Genomic DNA, 20,496 nt, shown 5'->3' with positions numbered 1-20,496 from the left:
TGTGGGCCGTCCTTGCTGTTGAAAACTATGTAGTAGAAATTCTTTTACCCTCTCTGCTTTCAAAGAAATGCAAATTGTAATGCAAACTCGAAGATGCATCCTTTTCCAGAGAACTTTTATTCTCGATTTTCAGCAGACCCAGTTCCCAAATCACGTTATTTCTGTACACGTGACATATATAGTTACATTCTGCAAACATCTTTATCTTTTTAGAATTCATTTAAGAGCTAATTATAAGATCCAACAACCTAGCAGCTAAACTTGCCATCAGTTAACTCGACATATATTAAAACACATTGTAGATTCCAAATAACCCGTACTTTATCCAGTGACCACGTGTAAAAAGTACTTGAAACGGTGTAAATTGGGGAAATGTCAAAGTTTATATGATGTGCAAGGAAATATACCACAATGACCATTACACTTAGCAACGTACAAGATGGCATTTTCTTTGCAGAGATGAACATGCCGCCGATTGGCAAGAAATTCATTCATCGGTGTAATTTTCGCGACGTGTGGTCGACCATTGAGAACAACAATTCCCATTACCTTTAAATGAAAAGGCAAATATATGACATTTGACAATGATTTCGCACAAAGTAACAATAATTCTTAAAACGATATTATAATTGTTGAATTAAACTTCAATGCCCGCATCTTTCAGTCAATAAATTCAAAAATAAAAAGAACCGTATTTAATATATTCTTGTATTACACGGAGATCAGGTACCAGTATTAATTTGTGCAAAAAAGTAAACTTTAATACAAATTAGAAAAGTCATACAAAATACGCATACGGTAGGTGTGGAAACCTACAATGCATAAAACGTTTTAGTTAGCGAGTGAAGGAAATTTGTCCTCGGACAAGAAAAAATGTTAGGTTTAACCGCAAAAAAGTCTCAAACTTGAGCTGTTCAACGAGGTAGGTGTGTGCTTTTTCTGTACGATAGGTGAGTTTCGACTCGCAGTCAGGCCAGCGAAGGAGGAAGCACACTGCAAACACGTCACTCACGGACCTTAATAATGCTGACTCACTGACCACAATCTACAGACTAATACAAGTCCCTTTCATAGGATGTTCTCAAATCCCACAAACGTCTTTCTTTCTAACCCCCCTATACTTGTTGTTCTCCTTCACCAGAACGAGAGATCTCATTCTACAAAATAGTTACAAAATAGTAAGGAAGCCCCTCGTCAAGTATGTTGAGAATAGTTTTGCAGCGTAGGCCTACAACCAAATTAAATATAATTTCACTTCTAAATATAACGCCAGTTAAGTCCAATTTAATTTGGCAACAGTCAATATTGTCTGGAACCTACATGACTTTAGTAGTACATTGCAGTTAGAGAAATGCTGTCCTAAAAGTTCAACTCCTTACATTGCACGGTTTCAAACAAAGTGGGGGCGCCATGTATTGGCTAAGCATAAAAATTCGTCAAGTTTCAACTCTGTTGACGATGTCTTCATAATTATCACGAACAGCAGTCTAGTGGATATTTTTGCGCAGTTGCACAAAACGTGATAAATGCGTTCATGGCTAAAATCCCCCAGTTTCCATTTTCGCGTTTGAAGTACAAAAACCGTTCTGCTATAGCGAAATCGACCGTAAAGTATCCTTGTAAAATTTACAAAATTTTAGGGTACTCCAAAAGATACGAAGAAGCTGTTTGTAGAAAGGTTCAAAGGCTTCAATTTAGCCATGACCTACAAACTTTACCAAGGGCTTCACAGTGTAGTCTTTCGCTGGGTAAGTGCACAACCTTCATCGTCAGAACAGATATTGATCAAACTAGCCACCCCCCCCCAAAAAAAAACAACAAAACAAAACAAAAAAACAAGCAAAGCACAGGACTTGCATCCAACCAGAAACTAATTAAGTTGAACCCCTCCTACTAAGGGCAAAAATGTAAATTTTTGGGAAAATCTGCCAACAGTAGTTAAAATCGTAAACTCTTGGCTATTCCCTCACTAACTAGCATACCAGTGATATTTTCTTACGATGACAACTTTCTGTTTTAAATTAAATAACGGTTGCTCTTAAATGGGCACCGACATCGATGTTATATTGTTGTCAGCAATCAAGATATTAGTATTACCTGAAAACTGTATTGTGCTTATCAAGCATACCTCCACACTTAAAAAAAGATTGCATGTACTAGAATACAGTACGGATTTACTATAATATTTACAAATTAATGCACATTAATCAGCGTCCGTTGAATTAGTTTTCTATTATGAAGCATTGGAATTGGTTGTCAATCCACATGGAATTACATGAACTATTACAAGAGTGAGATGCAAACGATCTCAGAAAATAAATGCAAAAAAATTAGCAGGAAAAAATTGAAATGAGCATTTATCTTGCTGCAAATGTACATTTCAGCTGCGCATTTCAAACCTTGGTAAGTTGGTAATGACGGTTTCGGCAACACAGCACATAGTCATTGCTGCTTAAATGTAGCGCTTCCGATATGCAATATAATTTGTAATTCCACTAACTATTACTGTAGCCTTTTAAAAGTGTTCAGCTTTTAATTCCAATCTAGTCAGATCGTGGATTCTTTACTGAATGAACAAGCCTTAGCAAGCTCTGCATGCTCGTCTTTTGACACATTCTCATGTGAATCTTCATCCATCATCCGCATGAGGGCGTGGTATTCGATCCGCGCTATGCTGCCATCTGAACAATAATGGTTCCTATGTTTATCAGTCAAGTCTTCTTTCATGTGACCAGAGAGTGGATGGTTTGGTACACCTAGTTTACTGTTACTCCTGCAAAAGTAAGAAATAACCCAATTAGCTAAATAACTATACAGTCCAACTAACGAAAAATAACGAGTTTTAGTCAATGCGCTCTTTGGATACAGTGGATATTTCTGGCTTTCAACATGAATGCTACATACAGTATAGCGTGGTCGGTAAATGCAGCAATTTAAATATGTAAAAGTTCACTTTGACCAAAATGATGGAAATTTCAATCAGTACTTAACTCAACAGAAATAATAATTTGGATAACCACAGATTTTTGAAATGATTGGAAAGCAGTTGTAAACAGCAGGCTACCTATTCAAATACCCGCAAGAAAACTTAACGTAATGGACATCACACTTACCTTGTGTTAGATGGGGAAAAGTCTGTCAGTGGTTTGCATGAATGTGATTTCTTCTCATGTCCTTTTTTTGATTGCTGTTGATTCTTTCGAGCCACATTCCTAATGGTCAGAATGTCGACTGTCGATCCATCCTCAGCCACTGGCTTATATCCAGTAGTTCCTTCCACGTTGTTGGGTTGCATATTGTTGTTTGCACTGCCGCTCATGTCGTCAGAAGCATTGTGGCCAGCTTCCATAGGGCCAATATGGTTATGATCCAAGGCTTGATGACGATACTGGTAGTGAGTACAATTGGTGTTTGGCAGGTGTTTTGAGAAGCAGCATGGCAGAAATCGTTGCCAAAGCCTCTGATGTAGAAGCATGTAAATCCATGGAGCACTGGCAGGGAAGCATTCAGCAAAGCCCATAGCTCGAAAAGTGGCGAAATGATCCTCGTCAAAGCCGGAAACGTTCAAGATTATTCTCAACTTAAACAAAAGAAAACAGTTTTTTGGGGGGTTTGAAATGTACTGCATTGCTTTCATCTAAGGTACATTCTACAGATCAAAACCAAACCAAATAAAACGTTTTATCTCCTCCACTTTGCGTCCATAGTCAGGAAGTCCATCGCGACAAGTTTTAACAGTGACTAACTAAAAAAAAGTTTCATCGTCGATGACATGCAGATCAATCAAAATTTCACAAATTATTTCCCATGAACTTTAAGCGAAAATAACTATAATTCTCGAAGGCGAATAAAAGACATACACAAGTTGATTAAGCCAGAAATTCACTCATATCATGAACGGGAACCTTCAACATCAATTCATTCTTCTAAGGCTCGCAATAATTTCAAATGATTGACAGAGTTGGTTCTACAAGACTTATCGCCAATCACAACTTTGGGTTGTTCTGACCGCTCGATGCTTACGTGCTATTAGAGCACTATTAATTTCTTGAAATTCAAAATTTCATTGCAATGATCAATTTACACTTACCACAATTGGAGTCATGCAGACGAGTACCGTGGATGCAAACAGAATATAATGGAAAGTAAGCCACGGTGATGCACTCCCAGGAACCACTACATTGGGTCTACTTCTAACTGACAGACGCCTGACTGATGTACCAGTTATCTCAACGACGCCCTCTGATTTTCCCGGTACCATACGTAGTAGTTTCAACAGGGAGAAACATACCACAGAAAGCAGACAGGAAAAAACAAGAAGTAAAACACCAGAGAGTTCTGCAGCGAGGATGCTGGTGTACAGCTTGCCAACAGTTTGTTGATGCCGCCAATTTACAAAACACCATGTACCTGGATAATGCTGTACCATCTCACCAAACCCTACTATAGGCATAAAAGCGGTGAAAATAGCGAAGACCCAGACTAGAAAGATCAGATATGGGATCTTTCTTCTCTCCACGCGTTTAGCGTGTAACGTAGGTTTACAAACGGCAAGAAAGCGCTCAAAGCCCATACAGCCAACTAGCAGTGAGGTTGACATGCCAAAACTCAGCGTAGACAATCCCTGAAAGTTACAAGTGTGCATGCCACCGATCCAGTGTAAGCCGTTGAAGAAGGCTGCGATTATAAGTGGGTACACGGCCAAGTAGCCCACCACGTTGGTCCACAGTAAGCCCTTCATGAGGCCATAGAAAGGAAGGTTACGATGAGCGGTGCACGAGCAATGGTACACTCCGATGGCAATGATGTTACCAAGTAACCCCGAACCCATCATGGTGATGGGGGTCATGACACTCACACTAGGTGTCAGGGCTATCAAACTTGTCATATTGTCCGAGTTGCCCATCATGACCCCCATATTTGGTATATCCAAATCAATCATGAGGTCACTCAACACGCCTGGGTCTGAACTGGTTGGAAGTGATGTCACAATTCCAGAGGAAGACGGATCGACTGCGGTATCTGACCGCAACGGTGTGTGTTACATTTGTTATTCACAGCAGTTAGTTGAAACACTGCTGATTGTTTTTAGAATGCAAAAATCTCCCAGCTAGTGTTTGTGCATGCTCGGTACACAGTGATAACTCAAGGGTTAGTAGGGTGGTAAACTGGACAGTCAAATCAGCAGATAATGCCAGGGAAAAATATTCGCCGTACTTGGAGATAAACATGAATATTTTTCGCCTTCCCTCCTCCAAACAGTCTTCAATCAAACACTAACATCCTGCAGATCGATCACAGTTTCCATTTCATTACTCCAGTAACCACGATAGCCAGTCCTTCGTTACCAAGCACAAGGAAAGATAGACAATTAGTTTGCAGTTATTGTTACAAATCATTCCTTGTTTCCATGTGCAGATGAAAACACTAATCCGTTACCAATTTCCTCACAATCGCTTTGACAGAAGCTGGCTGCATTATAATTAATCCATATAGTTTGTGCTTCCAAGATTTTATTTATTATTGTCTCAATCTCGACTAACATCAAATTGCGTATGTATTAAATTTTGCTGGCGTCACTCCGACTTCAAGTACCACAGAACGTCGGTTGATGCCTTCTTTCTATTAATTAGTCACGGTTGGCCTGCACGTTGACACTTCTCACACATGCCTCCATTAAAAATTAACCACAATGCCGCGAGCTGGAAAATCCCAGTCAGTTCAAACCTGTTTCTGCAGGCTCGAAAACGTTTCCTGAAACCGAATACAAATTGAACGCAGCAGAACTCCTGTGCAATTACGGTAAACGAATGTTTGTTCTAGGCTTGGGAAGGCAAGTAGGACGCAACTTCAGCATCTGTCTTTGAAGTGATTGAGTTTATTTCTGTTTCTGGCTTGGACAGTGGGCTGTAGCTCTCTCGCGTCTTTCTTCTCATGCAGCAAAAAGCCACTTCATGTGCTCCTTGGACTGCACGACTTCTCTAAAGAAAAATAAGAAAAGAAAAGATTTCTTGTAGGAAGTAGAAATATTTGGTTTATAATGAAAAGCGGTCAAGAGTTAAATGGCGCGAGACTCGACCACCGTGCATCACACTTTTAGCGCCACCCTCCACATCCAGATGAATCTTAATGGTTAACCATTTATTCGACGAGGACAGACAGCTCAAATGAAACTATTTTCTGCCTCAAATAAACTGAAATGACAATACTCTAGGCGGCAGAGAATGATGTAAGACTTGACTTATATCTGCCACAGTGTCTGTCTGACTTTAAAAGTAGGAACAATCAAAACGGGGCTGGTTACGTCAAAACAAGGCTACCTCTATGTAAATCAAAGGTCATATTGTTGACGAACTTGGAGTTTGTGTGTGGTACCATAACTTGGCAAATAGCAACCTTCCGTCAATTTCACAAACGTGAATATATTTTGTACTGTGTTAAACAACCGTTCTTCGTGCGCTCCTCCCTCTCCAAAAACCCCAATCCTCAATGAGGCTACATTAGTATTTCTCGTCACATAAAAAAAATCAAAAGCCCAGTAAGTTAATTAACGACATCGGAAGAAACTGCGATTCAGGCCCGCGGCATGTTATGTTGTCGGCTACAACAAAAAATGCTAAGTCATAAGCATATAGCGGCCCTCGTGAAAGACTTCGAAATGAAGAAAATGTCCATGAGAGTTTACAGAGATAACATTGCCTATAAGCCACAGATTGCTGACGCAATGTCGGCATACAATAAGAACACTAATACTTTTCCAGTATTTCATATATCAAATTTTTACATGACACACCTGAGGTTTTCTTCTACCTGGGTGTAAGCTGTGAATATCTATAAAAGTACACGTGTCAGTTCCTTTCATATCAAAATTATCACATTAAAAAGAAAGAATTAAGGAGCGGTTTCTTTTTTGGGAAGGCTATATAAAATTTAAGTTACTGATTCAACGTAACTAATAGAAAATATTTGCCGAACTTAAACGATGAGCTTCATATCCGAGATTTTCAGTACATCATAAACGTTAATTTCCTCTCTCAAGTCTGTCAATATCTTTCAGAAATCGGAAATGTAACCTTTGATGGTTTCAACTTCTGTCGCATTTCTAGTGCTCAATAGTTTGGGATCTCCTGCACAATTCCAGCCTAATATTTTACTAAACTTGTCAGGTTCGTCGTTTACTCAACAGTAAGCAACAAAGAAAGTTATCACATATAATGGGTGGCCATCATAAGACAAAAACCTTTTGCAACTTTACCACTCCAGGTCACACATCTCATCTGCAAATACAGCAGTAAAACGAAAAAAGACCCAGCTGCCTCCATCAATCGGCTCAAACAAGCGTTTCAAATTGAAATTGATTTGCGAGAACAGATGTTATCTCGGCGTGAATATTTATGAAGAGCCTTTAAGCATGCAATGACAAGGCAGCGGAGTTTGAGCTCTGTGATTCATTGTAGAGACATATTGTGATAATGATTTTCTATCCACAAATTTAACGCTTTAATTTACTTGGATTTTGCAAGGGCGCATGGCGGGGGGGTCAATGGACATCAAAGGGTAGCCTCACCCAAGAAATACTATAAAATGTAACATGAAAAACATTCTGAGATTTTTTACCCCCCCCAAAGAAAATCCCACGTTTTGCCTCTCTGAAATGGTTCCTTTCCCATCTTTGGAACTCGAACATCCACTTAGAGTTTGTTCTACCAAACGCTGAATGACAAACTAAAGGTTGAGGAAACGGATGACGAGGTTTGACATTTTATGAAAATGACATAATTTTGGCCAATTTAGTACGATTCTACCACATTATTTTTAAAATGACACGTCTAGCTGAATAAATAATGAATGCAGCAATGTTTGGTCATGCGACCACCTGTAGTAAGACGCTGTAAATATTACCCTTCACCGCGCACTGTACATCACGTTAAAGGGCAACCACTGATGAGAAAAAGAGAACTAAGGAACTTACATGACAGAGTGGAATACGATATGAAGTTACAGCAGACTTTGCCAAAATATGTGGACAATTGCCTGTAGAATTCCTCAACAAAGCAATGACTACAGTTATTGAAATAGACTACAGTGACGACAGCAACACTGACAAGTAATGCACGCAATGTGATTAGATTGAACTCTATAAACAACTGCTTTAGTACGATTGTACAGACAGGTTTGGATGCCATTGATGGGCCAGGACAATGCGAAACGACAAAAATAGATGTGCAAAAGCACAAGATACCTGGAGAGGCTCGAACAATGCTGCCAAAGAACAAACTGAATCTGTCCTTGGCACCCACCTGATCTTGTTGCGCTGATGTGTCTATCCGCTGAATTCATCGTAACCAATGTGGTTTGTGAAGATGTATATCCTTGTTTCCATTGGGTAAAGCAAGTCTCTTACCTAAGCGTATTCCGAACACAGTCGACCAAGGACAAAGCCATACGAGTCAATATAATTCCAATTAATTTAATTACCCAACTGTCTGAGTTACAATAACTGCTGACAAATTATAAAACACGGCGAGCTTATGTGTTGACTTCAAACTGAACAAGAGGCGATCGATACCCGCCCGCTGCTTGTCCCAAACGGTCGAGGCGTTTTTCTTTCAACGCATTTTCCTGTCGTAGACTTTATAAATTGCAATCGATAATTCGACAGTGCTGGAAATACAGCTAAGAAGTGTATCCGCTCTGAGCGGAACAAAAGAGGGCGTGTTTTTTGTACTCACCGTATAGGCGCGCCATGATGGGTGCATTCGACCAAATGGTTGTATTTCTGCACGCGAGCTCATTATCATTTTGTGATCCCACGGGGTTTTTACAATGACACATGCCATAATCAGGCAGCATCATAGAAGTATTTCTATAAATTCCAAATTTGGGACTGATAGTTTCCAGTTCGGGGTATTTCTTTCACAAAAAGCCTCAATTTGATGGGCCTATTTGGGATAGAGGCGGGCAGCTACATTCAGAAATAAGCTCTCAGTTTTACTGCTGTTTTGGGGGTATCTTCCTTAAAAGGCGAATAAAAAGATTTTCGTGGCTAACTCCCATGAAATTGAAACGAAAAGTGATCTTCTGGCCATAATATTGAATTTCCATAAAAAAAACGGAGGCCAACCTCTTCACGAGAGTCAACAGGCGGCGCTATTTCGGCCCGATTTTGCACTGTTTTCTATGGGCGCGTATTTGGTGAAGTGCAACCTGAGGCGCGCAAGTATATTCGCGTTTGACGCGCGCGGAGCATGCTTAGTAGGCCTACGTGTAACTAATTTATTCTGACCATAGATATCCGATTCGTATTGACTTCGTCACAAAGGTAGATACGCCATGATTTGCAGGCTCCCATTGGACGATCACTGAAGTTGCGCGTTAACTTCCGATTCCAGGGTTCCATGGGTTCCATGTAATCGGCGATCAATGCATGCAACTGTACGTTGCAGTGCGTGTGCAGTGGGCGTGCTTTAAACTGAAGTGATGTCACACAAACCGGGTTGAATAAGAAGTCTTTTTAATCAATATATATGATTCCGTCACTTATGGTCTTTGCAAACACGCAGAACGCATGCAAGAACCCACTTGTAAGCACCTGTTTTTCTCTCGCCGATTGGGGCACTTCAGCTCGGGGCGGAGGGGCCGATAGGTCCAACCTATTGGTCTAACATACTGTCTGCGGGCCGTACCCTCGCAGACAGCGATGGATACATACTATTGAGCTTTCGGATCCGTAACACATACAAAGTGTGAATATTATGCATTATGAGCTTGTAACCATCCTTTTTCCATGTTCGAATACAGGCGATTCACAATAGTGCGCCTCCAAGAGTTTGCAACGCGTTGACCAACCACAAGGCGCAAAATCTGTCGATCCTTTTCAAATGCGCATTGGGTCGACAGATTTCGCGCACAGTTGTTGGCCAACGAGATGCAGACTCTATCTTGGAGGTGCACTATTGTGAAACGCCCTTATTGAATTCTGTGAAAGGTACATTATACACTTGAGAATATTCTACACAAAAACGCTTAACGGCAGTGTAGGTGAAATATACTGATCTCCCCATGGGATCCATCATCAATACGTAGAACCGGTAACGTGGATTCCAAATACGGCTGATTTCGACTTACTTCAGGCAGTAAGTATGTACAAACATGTAAACATTTAGTGATGATACTACTCTAACACAAATTAAAAATAATATTTTCAATCAAATTGGACTCCAAAACAAATTAAAATAGTTTTCAAACCTAGCAATCAGTCAAGGATACTAACAGCAAAGTTTAATGGTAAAATAATCATGATTTGTAAAGAGAAGACAGTCGAGTAATTGTAAGTATCAAGTGTTCTTTGAATGGTCGTATAATCCGTCTCCAACAGCACGAACTGACACACTGCGCTGTTAATTTTGGTTTCACGAACCAGCACCAGGTAGTGCGCGCACATCGGACACTGAAGCGAAATAGACTGATTTTTGTTCTCACGAACTGACACCCACGTTTGTTACGGCAATTCAGCGCGGAAAACAAATGCTTTGAGAGGCTTGACATGAATTTAATCCATCCACATACTTGCTGCCTAAACTTTAATTAAATTTGTTTCAAGTAGTGGAATTAAGATTGGTCTGCAGTTCGTGAAAACGAAAATACACAGAATGCGCGCTGGAAGTGTCATGCTGTACTGGCTGTCAGTTCGTTAAAACGGAAATAACTCAGTTATAATAAAAACGACTGAGTGGTAGTTTGTGGTGTTGATGACGAATTATGAGAAATTTAGGCAATCAAGAATGGTCCAATAAAGCCAACTGTTGCAAAAAGGAAAACCCATAAAGGGAAAATATGACCATTTCAAGGTACACACATAATGCTTTACTCTTGCTACGATACTGTGCTTTGTAATGCACAATCGAGTTCGAATTGAGAAACTAAATCAGTTGATGGTGGACACTGGAATCATAAACAAACTGCCCTTGAAACTTTTCATTAATACCAATGGCAAGTGGGAGATTTTACTCCTAAAATATTGGATAAACACGTAAGGGCCGTATGTTGAAAACTATATTCAACAATTCATACTCTGCTAAATGTTATTTTTCCGGTTTGGATAAAACGCGCCAGGAAAGTTTACAAACATGTCCCATAAACTTCCGTAATTACCTGTCACAAATATACAGCTCTACCCTCTTGCGATTATGAGAAAATGTTAGTAGAAAGTGTGACATCAGTCAGGCTTTAAGTGCCACGAAGCCATGGACGAGGCATAAGCGAAGGCCTGGGTGAAAACCTGTGGAGTTTCCAACATGTATATTACAGCAATGCATAAATTGACCTGAAAAAGTTTCACTCATTACGTTGCCGTAGGGAGTGATAGCATGCTGCGTCCATCTTGTCTAATCAAACCATTCATCTTTGGGTAGCAACATTGAAAAGCCCGACGAGGGCACAAATTAACTATGACTACGCGACGAGTCTTACCGGCGGGTCTCGTACATAATATAAGGCTTCTTATAAGATATGGATGGGATAAGGATAACGGGTACCTGTGGAGTCTTCACAGACTCCTAGGGCTGGTTTAGATACTTCTTCCGTCCAAACGTAATAATAACGGCATCAGGCTTATTTTATACTTCAATGTAGCATTCAGCATTGCATATCATTTTGTGGAATGAATTATGTGGAATTTGCATCACAAATTTTAAGGAAAACGAAGTTTGAAACATCAAATAATGCACGTCAGTTAAACTTGTATGTAAATTTTGAAGTGACGAGGATATCATGTATAGGTAATACTCAGTTGTTACAGGTTGTAATTCTTGTATATCAGACAAAACAATCAAAGGTATGGAAGCCCTTCAGAAATAAAAAAAATGGAATAAAAGGTATCAACAGACAAAGATAACATTATTGCTGTGTTTAATGGGGACAGTTGGTATAAAGTATACCAATTTATTACAAGTTGCCACACTGCTAGCGCCGAGTGTACCTCAGTATGCCCCAGGGCAACTAAAACTTTGCTTTACTAGAGCAATACGTGATGTTACTACGCAACCCAGATACATTTCATACCTCTAACAGCCGACGTTTTCCCCCCATAATTCCAATTTAATCCATACAATTCTTTCGGCCCTGGAAGGTCTCTCTCTCTCTCTCTCTCTCTCTCTCTCTCTCTCTCTCTCTCTCGCTTTAACAATCAATTTCGGAAAGAATGGCCAGCAGAAGTAATTCTGTACACAAGTCTATTGATATTTCAACAATGTGACACCAATCAAAAGGTTTAAGATATCAAATTTTAAAAATCGAAATGGGAAAAAGCCTACGAGAGTTTGGCTTGGGCTGTGTTTTGCTCCAAATAATATATTGTTCCATTTAAAAGGACATTTATTGTGCTGGAACAATTTGTTGGAACAACCTGAATAACCTACATTTTACCTAGGTTGTTGTACAAAGTAATGAAAATACTGCTTTGCAACATATTGTGAAGATGCGTTGCTTACAGTTCTTCCAGTTGGTTTTTCTGAAAGAGCTAGCGGTATCTTATTTTATAGTTTAAATGCCAGTCAGAAACAAAGACACTTATACAGAAGAGCATTTATGGTAAGATGTATTTCGATGAAAGAGCGCAGTAAAATGATCAAAGAAATACAACCGAATTCAACACGTTATAACATATTCATATAATTTGCTCAGCACTATGCAGTTTGATTCAATGGAAGAGCTTCAATGAATTCACCGGGCATTCGACAATAAAACCGTGAGCAACAATACGCCCCCGGCTTCTTCACCATGCGATACCAATACCGAGGACTTCGTATTGTTCGGGTGGTTGCTATTTTGGATCGCATTGACAGACGGCAGGGAGACACACTGCGGGCATAATGCTATCAAATTCTCTATCTCAAGGGAACAAGCGCTATGCTAGACGTTTTAATTTGATCGTTGGGAAGGATATGTCTTCCGTTTCATTATATCACTGGCGATTCTGGAATCAGATTTCTACAGACTTCGGAATTTCCGCCAAATCCCACGTAAAACTGTAACTGCTTCTCACTGTCTCCTCTTGCGAGCTACAGTGCCTAGGTCGCTTGTGAGGAATTCTTGGTAATAATAACAATAACTATAATATTATTAATATGGATACTTCTAAAGAGAAGAACAGAACTGTAATTAACACAGGTAGCAAATATTAGACTTCACAGGTCATGTTTCTCTCTGTGTGTGTGTATATCTATCTATCTGTCTGTCTGTCTGTCTGTCTGTCTGTCTGTCTGTCTGTCTGTCTGTCTGTCTATCTATCTATCTATCTCGATCGCATTTTACCGTGCTCGAATGTCAAACAATTATTTTTTAAATTTTGCTTTACAAAACCTGAAAAAATTCCGAATAAATCCCGCATCAACAAATGCTAAATAAATCCCCCGAACAAATCCGTATGTCGCCTACGTACTCAGAAATTTCTTGTGTCTGTTTTACGGCGCAGCTAAATTTAGGCGTGTGGCGCGCTGGGAGGAATAATTCAATGGTATTATCCATTTCACACAAATCAGATAACAGGGTTCAAGCGTAGCATAAAAAGTCACACAGAAAAATCTAACACCAGCATGTTGCAATTATACCTAGCCTGATTTCCACGCCTAACACGTACATTTAAAACAGTGTCAGGTTCCCTGAGCAATCGTCCCTAGTATATTCCCTTTCTTGGCCTCTAAATGCTTTATGGATTGTTCAAAATGAAAGTGTAATTATCAATTACTGTGACTTTAAATAATCAAATGTTCGAAAAATCATCGTTTGCACTACAGTGGACACTTCATACAATATGTGTCGAGCTGACCGCGCTATACTCTGATGAGTTCACTTACACCAAGCACAAAATGTGTGTTTATGTTTTTCTTGAATAAAACTTCTCTGGTTTGACTCTAATGCACATAAAGTTATCAAGCCAGCACAACATACATGTATGCTTAGACAAACTATCCCTACTTGAGTTACACATTCACATCAAGACAACAAATACTGAAAGGGCAATGACAAATTCAGTGTCGGGACAACTGTGGGATATATACTTGCTGGAGTATTAAGAATGTCATGTTTGGTCGTTCTCTCTCATATTTCAGTCACCATGACCGTCTTGTACAATCTCACCTGGTTAGTGATGAGATGCATGTGAAACCGCGCACATCCTTGGAGGATGCTGATTGCGCACAGATTCGGAAATCTTACGTCTACTGGAAATCATTATCATCAGTTAAAAATACAACATTATCCACTCTGAAGACGAGAGAAAAGAATTTAATAGCAGGTACCAGAAAAGATACACATGCTTCCCAAACAAACCAAAACATGGCATAATGAGGAAAACATTCTTCACAAGGTGGACTCCCTAAAATGGCTACCAGCGCAATGTACAAAAACTGACAACTTAGATAATGAAAATAGCATAACTGAGTGAAAATAAACCTCTCATAACAGGTTACACCGGTCAAGAAAAAGGTTGGTCTTGCGTTACATAAAGATCTACACGACTGTAAAAGCTGAAAGAGGTCAATTACTCTCGCTCTCCGTAAACGTATTTAAAGCCTATAGGAAAATATTAAGATGGTTACCATGGTGCCGTCATATAGTGGTTTAAAGCATTTATCTTTATATAGGCAAATGAAGGGAAGCTACAACACATTTGTCACTGTAGAAAGCAGCCTTCCCAAAAATGTAACCTCCTTGTCTCCGAATTTACCTCCCCACGGAATGTTGTGGCATGTTTCATCTCTTGGTAATTGAGTCATCGGCAAACGTGACTGGAATGCTGGGCTGCGAGCTGCACGCGACAGGTCACTGCATCGTCAACGGAGAACAAAAAAATTTGATGCATGCAGTGCGCGCACAGTACACGATGACGCAACAGAGATGACTTGATGATTAGTGCATTAGGATAGAAAGTCCTCAAATCTGAAAGCCCGCCTCGGTAGGTCCTCGTGACTGACGGTTTAGATGAACTACAGTTGGAGCCCGAACGATCTGCCAAAATAACAACTACATCAGCTTGCGTTTATAGAAAATATAGAAACTGTGTATGTGTTTTCAATTATTCTGGGACAAACAGGCTTCGCCATAGGCCTATAAAAATGGCAAAATAATTCATGCATTGTACTCCTGATACCACCGAGGATTAAAGTTTAACTGGTTGCCAGTTTTATACACAAGGGAATAGTAATGTGAAATATGTGGAAAAAAGGCCCACAGTTTTAATGAGTCTTCCAAAACATGATGAGTCAATGACTAGTAATCAGCTCATGAGCTCGGGTGTATTTTTTTTGCCGAGTAGCTGGTACCCTGCTCAAATGCACGTTTATACTAATGGCAACTTACAACCACGTTAACTTTCTGTTACAAGTGGGTTCTAAGTAATTGAACTTTATCAAACACGCAGCATATAATGATATGTTTACAATAAGACACAATTATGTCTAATCATTTAAACGTTGTTTCAAGACACACATGATGTGCATATTAATCCGGTATTTACTGCATCCAAGGTAAATGCGTGGTCAAACCACGTGCTCCATATTAGATGTGATGTGCTTGGCGCATAGAAGCACAATAAACCTCGTCTCCAACATGAGGTATATAATACCTGAACTTTATTTAGTTGACTTTTCGGCGCACACATAAACTAGTAGAAATCTAAATATTCAATTCAACATTTCATTCAGAGTTGCATTCGTAAACTATACCTTACTGTCAGATTCTTATTCTATTTCCCATCTGTACTAATTTGTTCCAGGGGCAAGGGACGACGAACAACTCTGCATTAGGTGTTTAATTATGTATACCTTACATGGACAAACTGGCATCATCAAGTGAAGTGACCTACGTTGCACAATATGCAAGTATACATGTACATCTTAAAATGTCTGATGAAGCCACACATCCCGGTCCCCTGTTTGGCATGCATTTGGAATATAATCTAGGAAGTACTGTTACAGGTAAGTTTCTGAACAATTTTTCTGTTCTGTAAAATTATACATGAATTTTCATCGGTACAGTTTTTTCATGTCAAATAACAGAGATATTGCTAAAACTCAGGTTAACTCAAAGTAAATTGGCTGAATGCCAATTATTATTTAAAAGAAAAGCACAAAGACATATAATAAATCTGATACATTAAAATATGTAAAATGTAAAAGTAACGAAAAATGATGAGATCAAAAATAAAAATTGGAAAAGTATGTATGAAAATGGATGTGATACATTACAACCATAAGCGAAATGAACACAATTTTTCAGTTAAAATGAAAATCTGTAACCGATCATGAAACAGAATATATTAGCGCGGTAAACTAAACAATTAAGAGAGAACATCAATCCAATGATCGTCTAAAAGCGTACCGTTACCTACTAAGACCGTTTCTTATTGTGCTTGAAGTCGATAATTTAATGCCACAAACTCAAAACAAAATGAAATAACACTACATTCGCCCTTAAGCGCTTTCCTTAAAATATACAGTTTGCATAAACAAATCATTACCATGTGGTTGCAAACACACTCAAACTGTCCGTAACAGGTGAACCGCACATAAATGCACGACATGGGCCGTATAAGAAAGAAGCGACACACCTCTGGCGGAAACTATTCGTTTTCAGGAGTGAGGCAAATTCCATTGACCGACGCCCGTAGCAGGTGTGAATTTTGCTGCTTCATGCATTGAAGTGCGAACAGAGATGTGGAAAAGATTACAGAAAATAGCTTTGGAGGACAATGACCCAGAGCAGGTTTAGTCACTACTATAAAACTACAAAGTGACAAAAAAGGGTGTGGGTGTTTAAAATTACAGGGGCTATTTTCTAGCTGTTGATAATGAATGAAGGGTATCGATAGGTCTATGCAGAAAAAGAATATGACGAATATATAAAGAAAAACCTAAATGGCCTACATGCAAACGTGTAATTGTTGGGTGTTTTAAAAGAACAAAAATATGCAAACAATATAGCGTATGGAAAGGGATTAACTGTTCAGGACAACAGGGCACAATGGGGTTTGGACAGTAAAACTGGGAGGAAGTACCAGGCCGACATAAATAATAATTAAAATAACAGCACAGGGAAAACAATAGTGGGTCAGTCAGTACTGACATGGTCAGATGGCCACACGCAACATGATAATGACGAAAGGGGCGACATTCGAAATACGCCACACACTCGGGAAAAGATTGGTTCTAATCGGGCAGTCAATCATTACCCTATTAAATTTTAATATACAGAGGCACATAGAGCCATCGGCGACGTAACGAAACATTTAACTGCCATCTCAGTCGTCCTGCACAAAAGGGTAGCATAATGTAAGAATCGTCCGTTGTACAGTTATCCCATTCACAGGCATTCAGTATAAATTGGTGAAGGCGGTTCAAGTAAATTTAATTAGGGACGCTTGACAGGCTGGTTTAAAACCAGGAGACAACCATGGCAGTCTCTTTTAATAGACTCGAGTTTTTAATTATAGTGTTCAGCTTGGTTAATTAAGGTCCAGTCCCAAAGGCTGAGCGATAAGATAAGTTGATGTATAGGCGCCGGTATGGAGATGCAATAAAAAATGACATGGTTTAGTTTCATATAAAGTGAAGCTGTATACCGTGCAACACATGCAATGCACATTTAAGACACTTAGGATTAACTTAAGTGCAAATTCATGAAAGAGTTTCTGAAGGGAACAAGGACATTTTCTCGATTTTTAAAGGATAAAAGTCGAAAATTTGGACATAACGAAATGAGTATTCGAAGTTTTGACCACTATGTTCGACTGGTCTTTAGGAAATAGAATAATAAGAACGATTTCCATTCAGGAACCTTGACATATATGATAATCATATGAAGTTAAGTCACATATAACCCAGTCATCGCGATGCAAAATAATAGAAAACCGTATGCCCATCATTCACTCAAACGAATAGTCAGGACGTTTACTACTTGAAACGTCTTTCGGAAATATTTCTGACACAACTTAAAAATCCCCATTATTACTGTCAGGCATTTTTTTTCGGAATTACTGTACATTTGAAATTTATCTATGTATGTCTTGACATAGAAACAACTAAAATAAAAAGCAAGAAAAACTGTGTTATGTTTAGGATGACAAAACAAGTGCAATATGCCTAATTGAGGCCCCTCGATCCATTAGTCAATCGGGGCACGTTCTCTTCTGACACGGACTCCCTCCTGCGTCAGATTTGATGTGACAGAACTAGGGTGACTAGAGAGACAGAGAATGAAGATGGCAAGGCTACGATTGCGTTCCAGATAACTATCAACAGTTTAATTAATGGTAGGGTGTTATCATAGGACACCGTGGTGTACGGTTCGTTACAGCTCCAAATAGGTGTAGCATCTTTCTCTCTGATGTGCAATGACCGGTCACACTGCCTTCTGCAGACCTGCATGTGTTCAACTATCTGGATTATTCAAAAGGCTGTCTGAATTCGGTACCGACAAGAAATTCCAGGTATCCTAAATTAAATTTAAGGTATCACTGTTTTTCAACTGCTCCATTTTCTGTTTGTATTTCTCATGGCTGTACGAAAGGAAATAAATATCAGTGGCCTGAATTAAAAAGAAAGAGAAAGGCTAACAAGATTGCACTAAGACCTCGTCAAGATTTAAATGTTTTTAAAATGCGTTAAAGGTCAACACCAACGACACGGAACAGTCGTTGATGGTACTCTCCATCAAATTACAAGCCAACATGGCTTTCAGACAGAATATACATACGATATCTTAATGACAGCATCAGACGAAAAAAAACCTGATCTATGTTAACATTCCATGGCTCCGAGGCATGTCTGTTTCTCGCTATAGATAATTGAAATATTTTTGTTCGATCTCGATATTACGCATCTTACATGATAAAACGCAGCCACACGACAATGAAGAAAACGTGAATTAGCTGTTCTTTGTATCTCTGCCCACTGTTGGGCGTCTGGGGGCATTTAACACGAGAATGCGTAAGTTGAAGGTGCTGTGCAAACTTTGAAATGCGCACGACGAAGACACTGATTTTACCGCGTTACACAAGGCTTCCCAGAGTTCATATTCTGACATTGACTTAATGCGTAACAAACATGTAATGTATTGGTATATGTGAATTATAATATTATAACTCGTTCGCTGATAATAATAATAACAATAACATTATATTGTCTTATATAGCGCCAAATCCATAAAAATGTTCAGGGCGCTTTCCAGAAACTAAACAATTAACAAAATAATCCAATCAAATTAAAATTTCTTAAAAAATTTTGTTACAGAGATTACATCAAAACCAAAGCCAAAACCAAGGTAGTTAAAACTTTGGACATATCATTCAATGCCATATAAAAATATTAACTCTAAGAACCAGCTGATGCCTTATATATGTGACAGTGCAGGGTATATATCCCAGATTTGACCTGATAATGCGAGAGTTTGGCTTTTGTTTTTCAACAGATGTTCTGTAGAAGTAATTAATTTTTGATCAGTGCTGAAAGTAAATTAGTGTGTATCATGTTGTAACGTATGATTTACGTCATTTATTTCCGAACCGGGCGTTGTAATAGGAAAACCCATTTCAGAAGGCTCCGAAGGTCGAGTCTTGTCGCTACCTAAGTGCATAGCCTAAATGCATAATCTGTTTTCTATCTCTCACTGATGTGAGTCTCCATGTTGCTGAGACGTGTTGCTAAGACGTAAGTGGCATTTTGTTGGCCTTTCATTGCGCAATAGGGACATCAAGTGGGTGCTATTAAGAAAGTGACGGGATCCACGTCCTGAACACTCGGGGAAAATTAGGAAATAAAAATAAGCTTAGAAATCTGAGTAACAGAAGTCAGACGAGTTGTACCTATAGCTAGGGCCTTGGAATAATCTGTATACCCTAAAAACACCTTCTTCAGTTTCGACTTCAACTTTAATGATCCATGTGAGACTTTCGGTACTGGTTGGCATGAGTATCATGCCTAGGTGCATAGACCGGACCTACGGCCAACATAAGTGGTAACACTGCCATGATACCAAGTGGCAGACTGTTACATGAACAATACAAGCAGCAAATTTTTATACTAAAATAAATGGCTGCTTAAACTCAAATAAGAAAAGCATTTAGTCTTGATATATGACTGATTCTACGATGGAACCCAACATAAAATTACACTTGATGTTGCATTGCTGAGTTGAAGTCACATTATTCCAAATAAAATGTTATCCTTCTGTCTCTGAATGTTGGACGGCACCACAGAGTAATAAAGATATAACGTTTTGATTACATATTCAATTGACCTATGCTTATTGCAATACTGGGTGAATGGTTGACGATAATGTATTCATATTACGCTGTTAACTCCATCAACCTGCTACTGGGTGACGAGCTAGTTTCTTGCCCATCGAGGTACGGTCCATCAATGCATGATATTTGAAGATACATACACGCCTTAAGATACAATAAGTAAATATTCGGTGTATTTTCCCCTCAGGTTTTCA

At 39.2% G+C, this 20,496-nt stretch overlaps 2 protein-coding genes across 4 annotated transcripts in view; one reads left to right on the top strand and one right to left on the bottom strand.

Annotated features, from left to right (window-relative positions):
- Positions 1-20,496, top strand: part of pif1 (PIF1 5'-to-3' DNA helicase) — a 72,336-nt gene that overhangs the window by 15,478 nt on the left and 36,362 nt on the right. The window contains exon 2 of the mRNA XM_022232114.2: positions 15,776-15,977. The gene's annotated coding sequence lies outside the window, so the exon portion shown is untranslated. The remainder of the gene's footprint in view (positions 1-15,775; positions 15,978-20,496) is intronic.
- The window catches only part of LOC110977735 (prostaglandin E2 receptor EP2 subtype-like), a 31,023-nt gene continuing 10,625 nt past the window's right edge, over positions 99-20,496 (bottom strand). For 2 of the 3 annotated variants that reach the window (XM_087144204.1, XM_022232117.2), the window contains 3 exons: positions 4,091-5,981; positions 3,114-3,580; positions 99-2,773 (listed from right to left, as the gene is read on the bottom strand). In XM_087144204.1, the coding sequence (XP_087000330.1) occupies positions 2,548-2,773; positions 3,114-3,580; positions 4,091-4,942 (1,545 nt within the window). In that variant the 5' untranslated portion in view covers positions 4,943-5,981 and the 3' untranslated portion in view covers positions 99-2,547. Of the gene's footprint in view, positions 2,774-3,113; positions 3,581-4,090; positions 5,982-8,300; positions 8,546-20,496 lie in introns of those variants that run through there. The other variant, XM_022232118.2, reaches the window with a different exon arrangement.

Source organism: Acanthaster planci, linkage group LG12 (genome assembly GCF_054643075.1).
Source record: "Acanthaster planci isolate LZ-2023a linkage group LG12, COTS_SCS, whole genome shotgun sequence".
NCBI lineage: Eukaryota > Metazoa > Echinodermata > Asteroidea > Valvatida > Acanthasteridae > Acanthaster > Acanthaster planci.
This window is presented reverse-complemented; position numbering and strand designations above follow the sequence as displayed.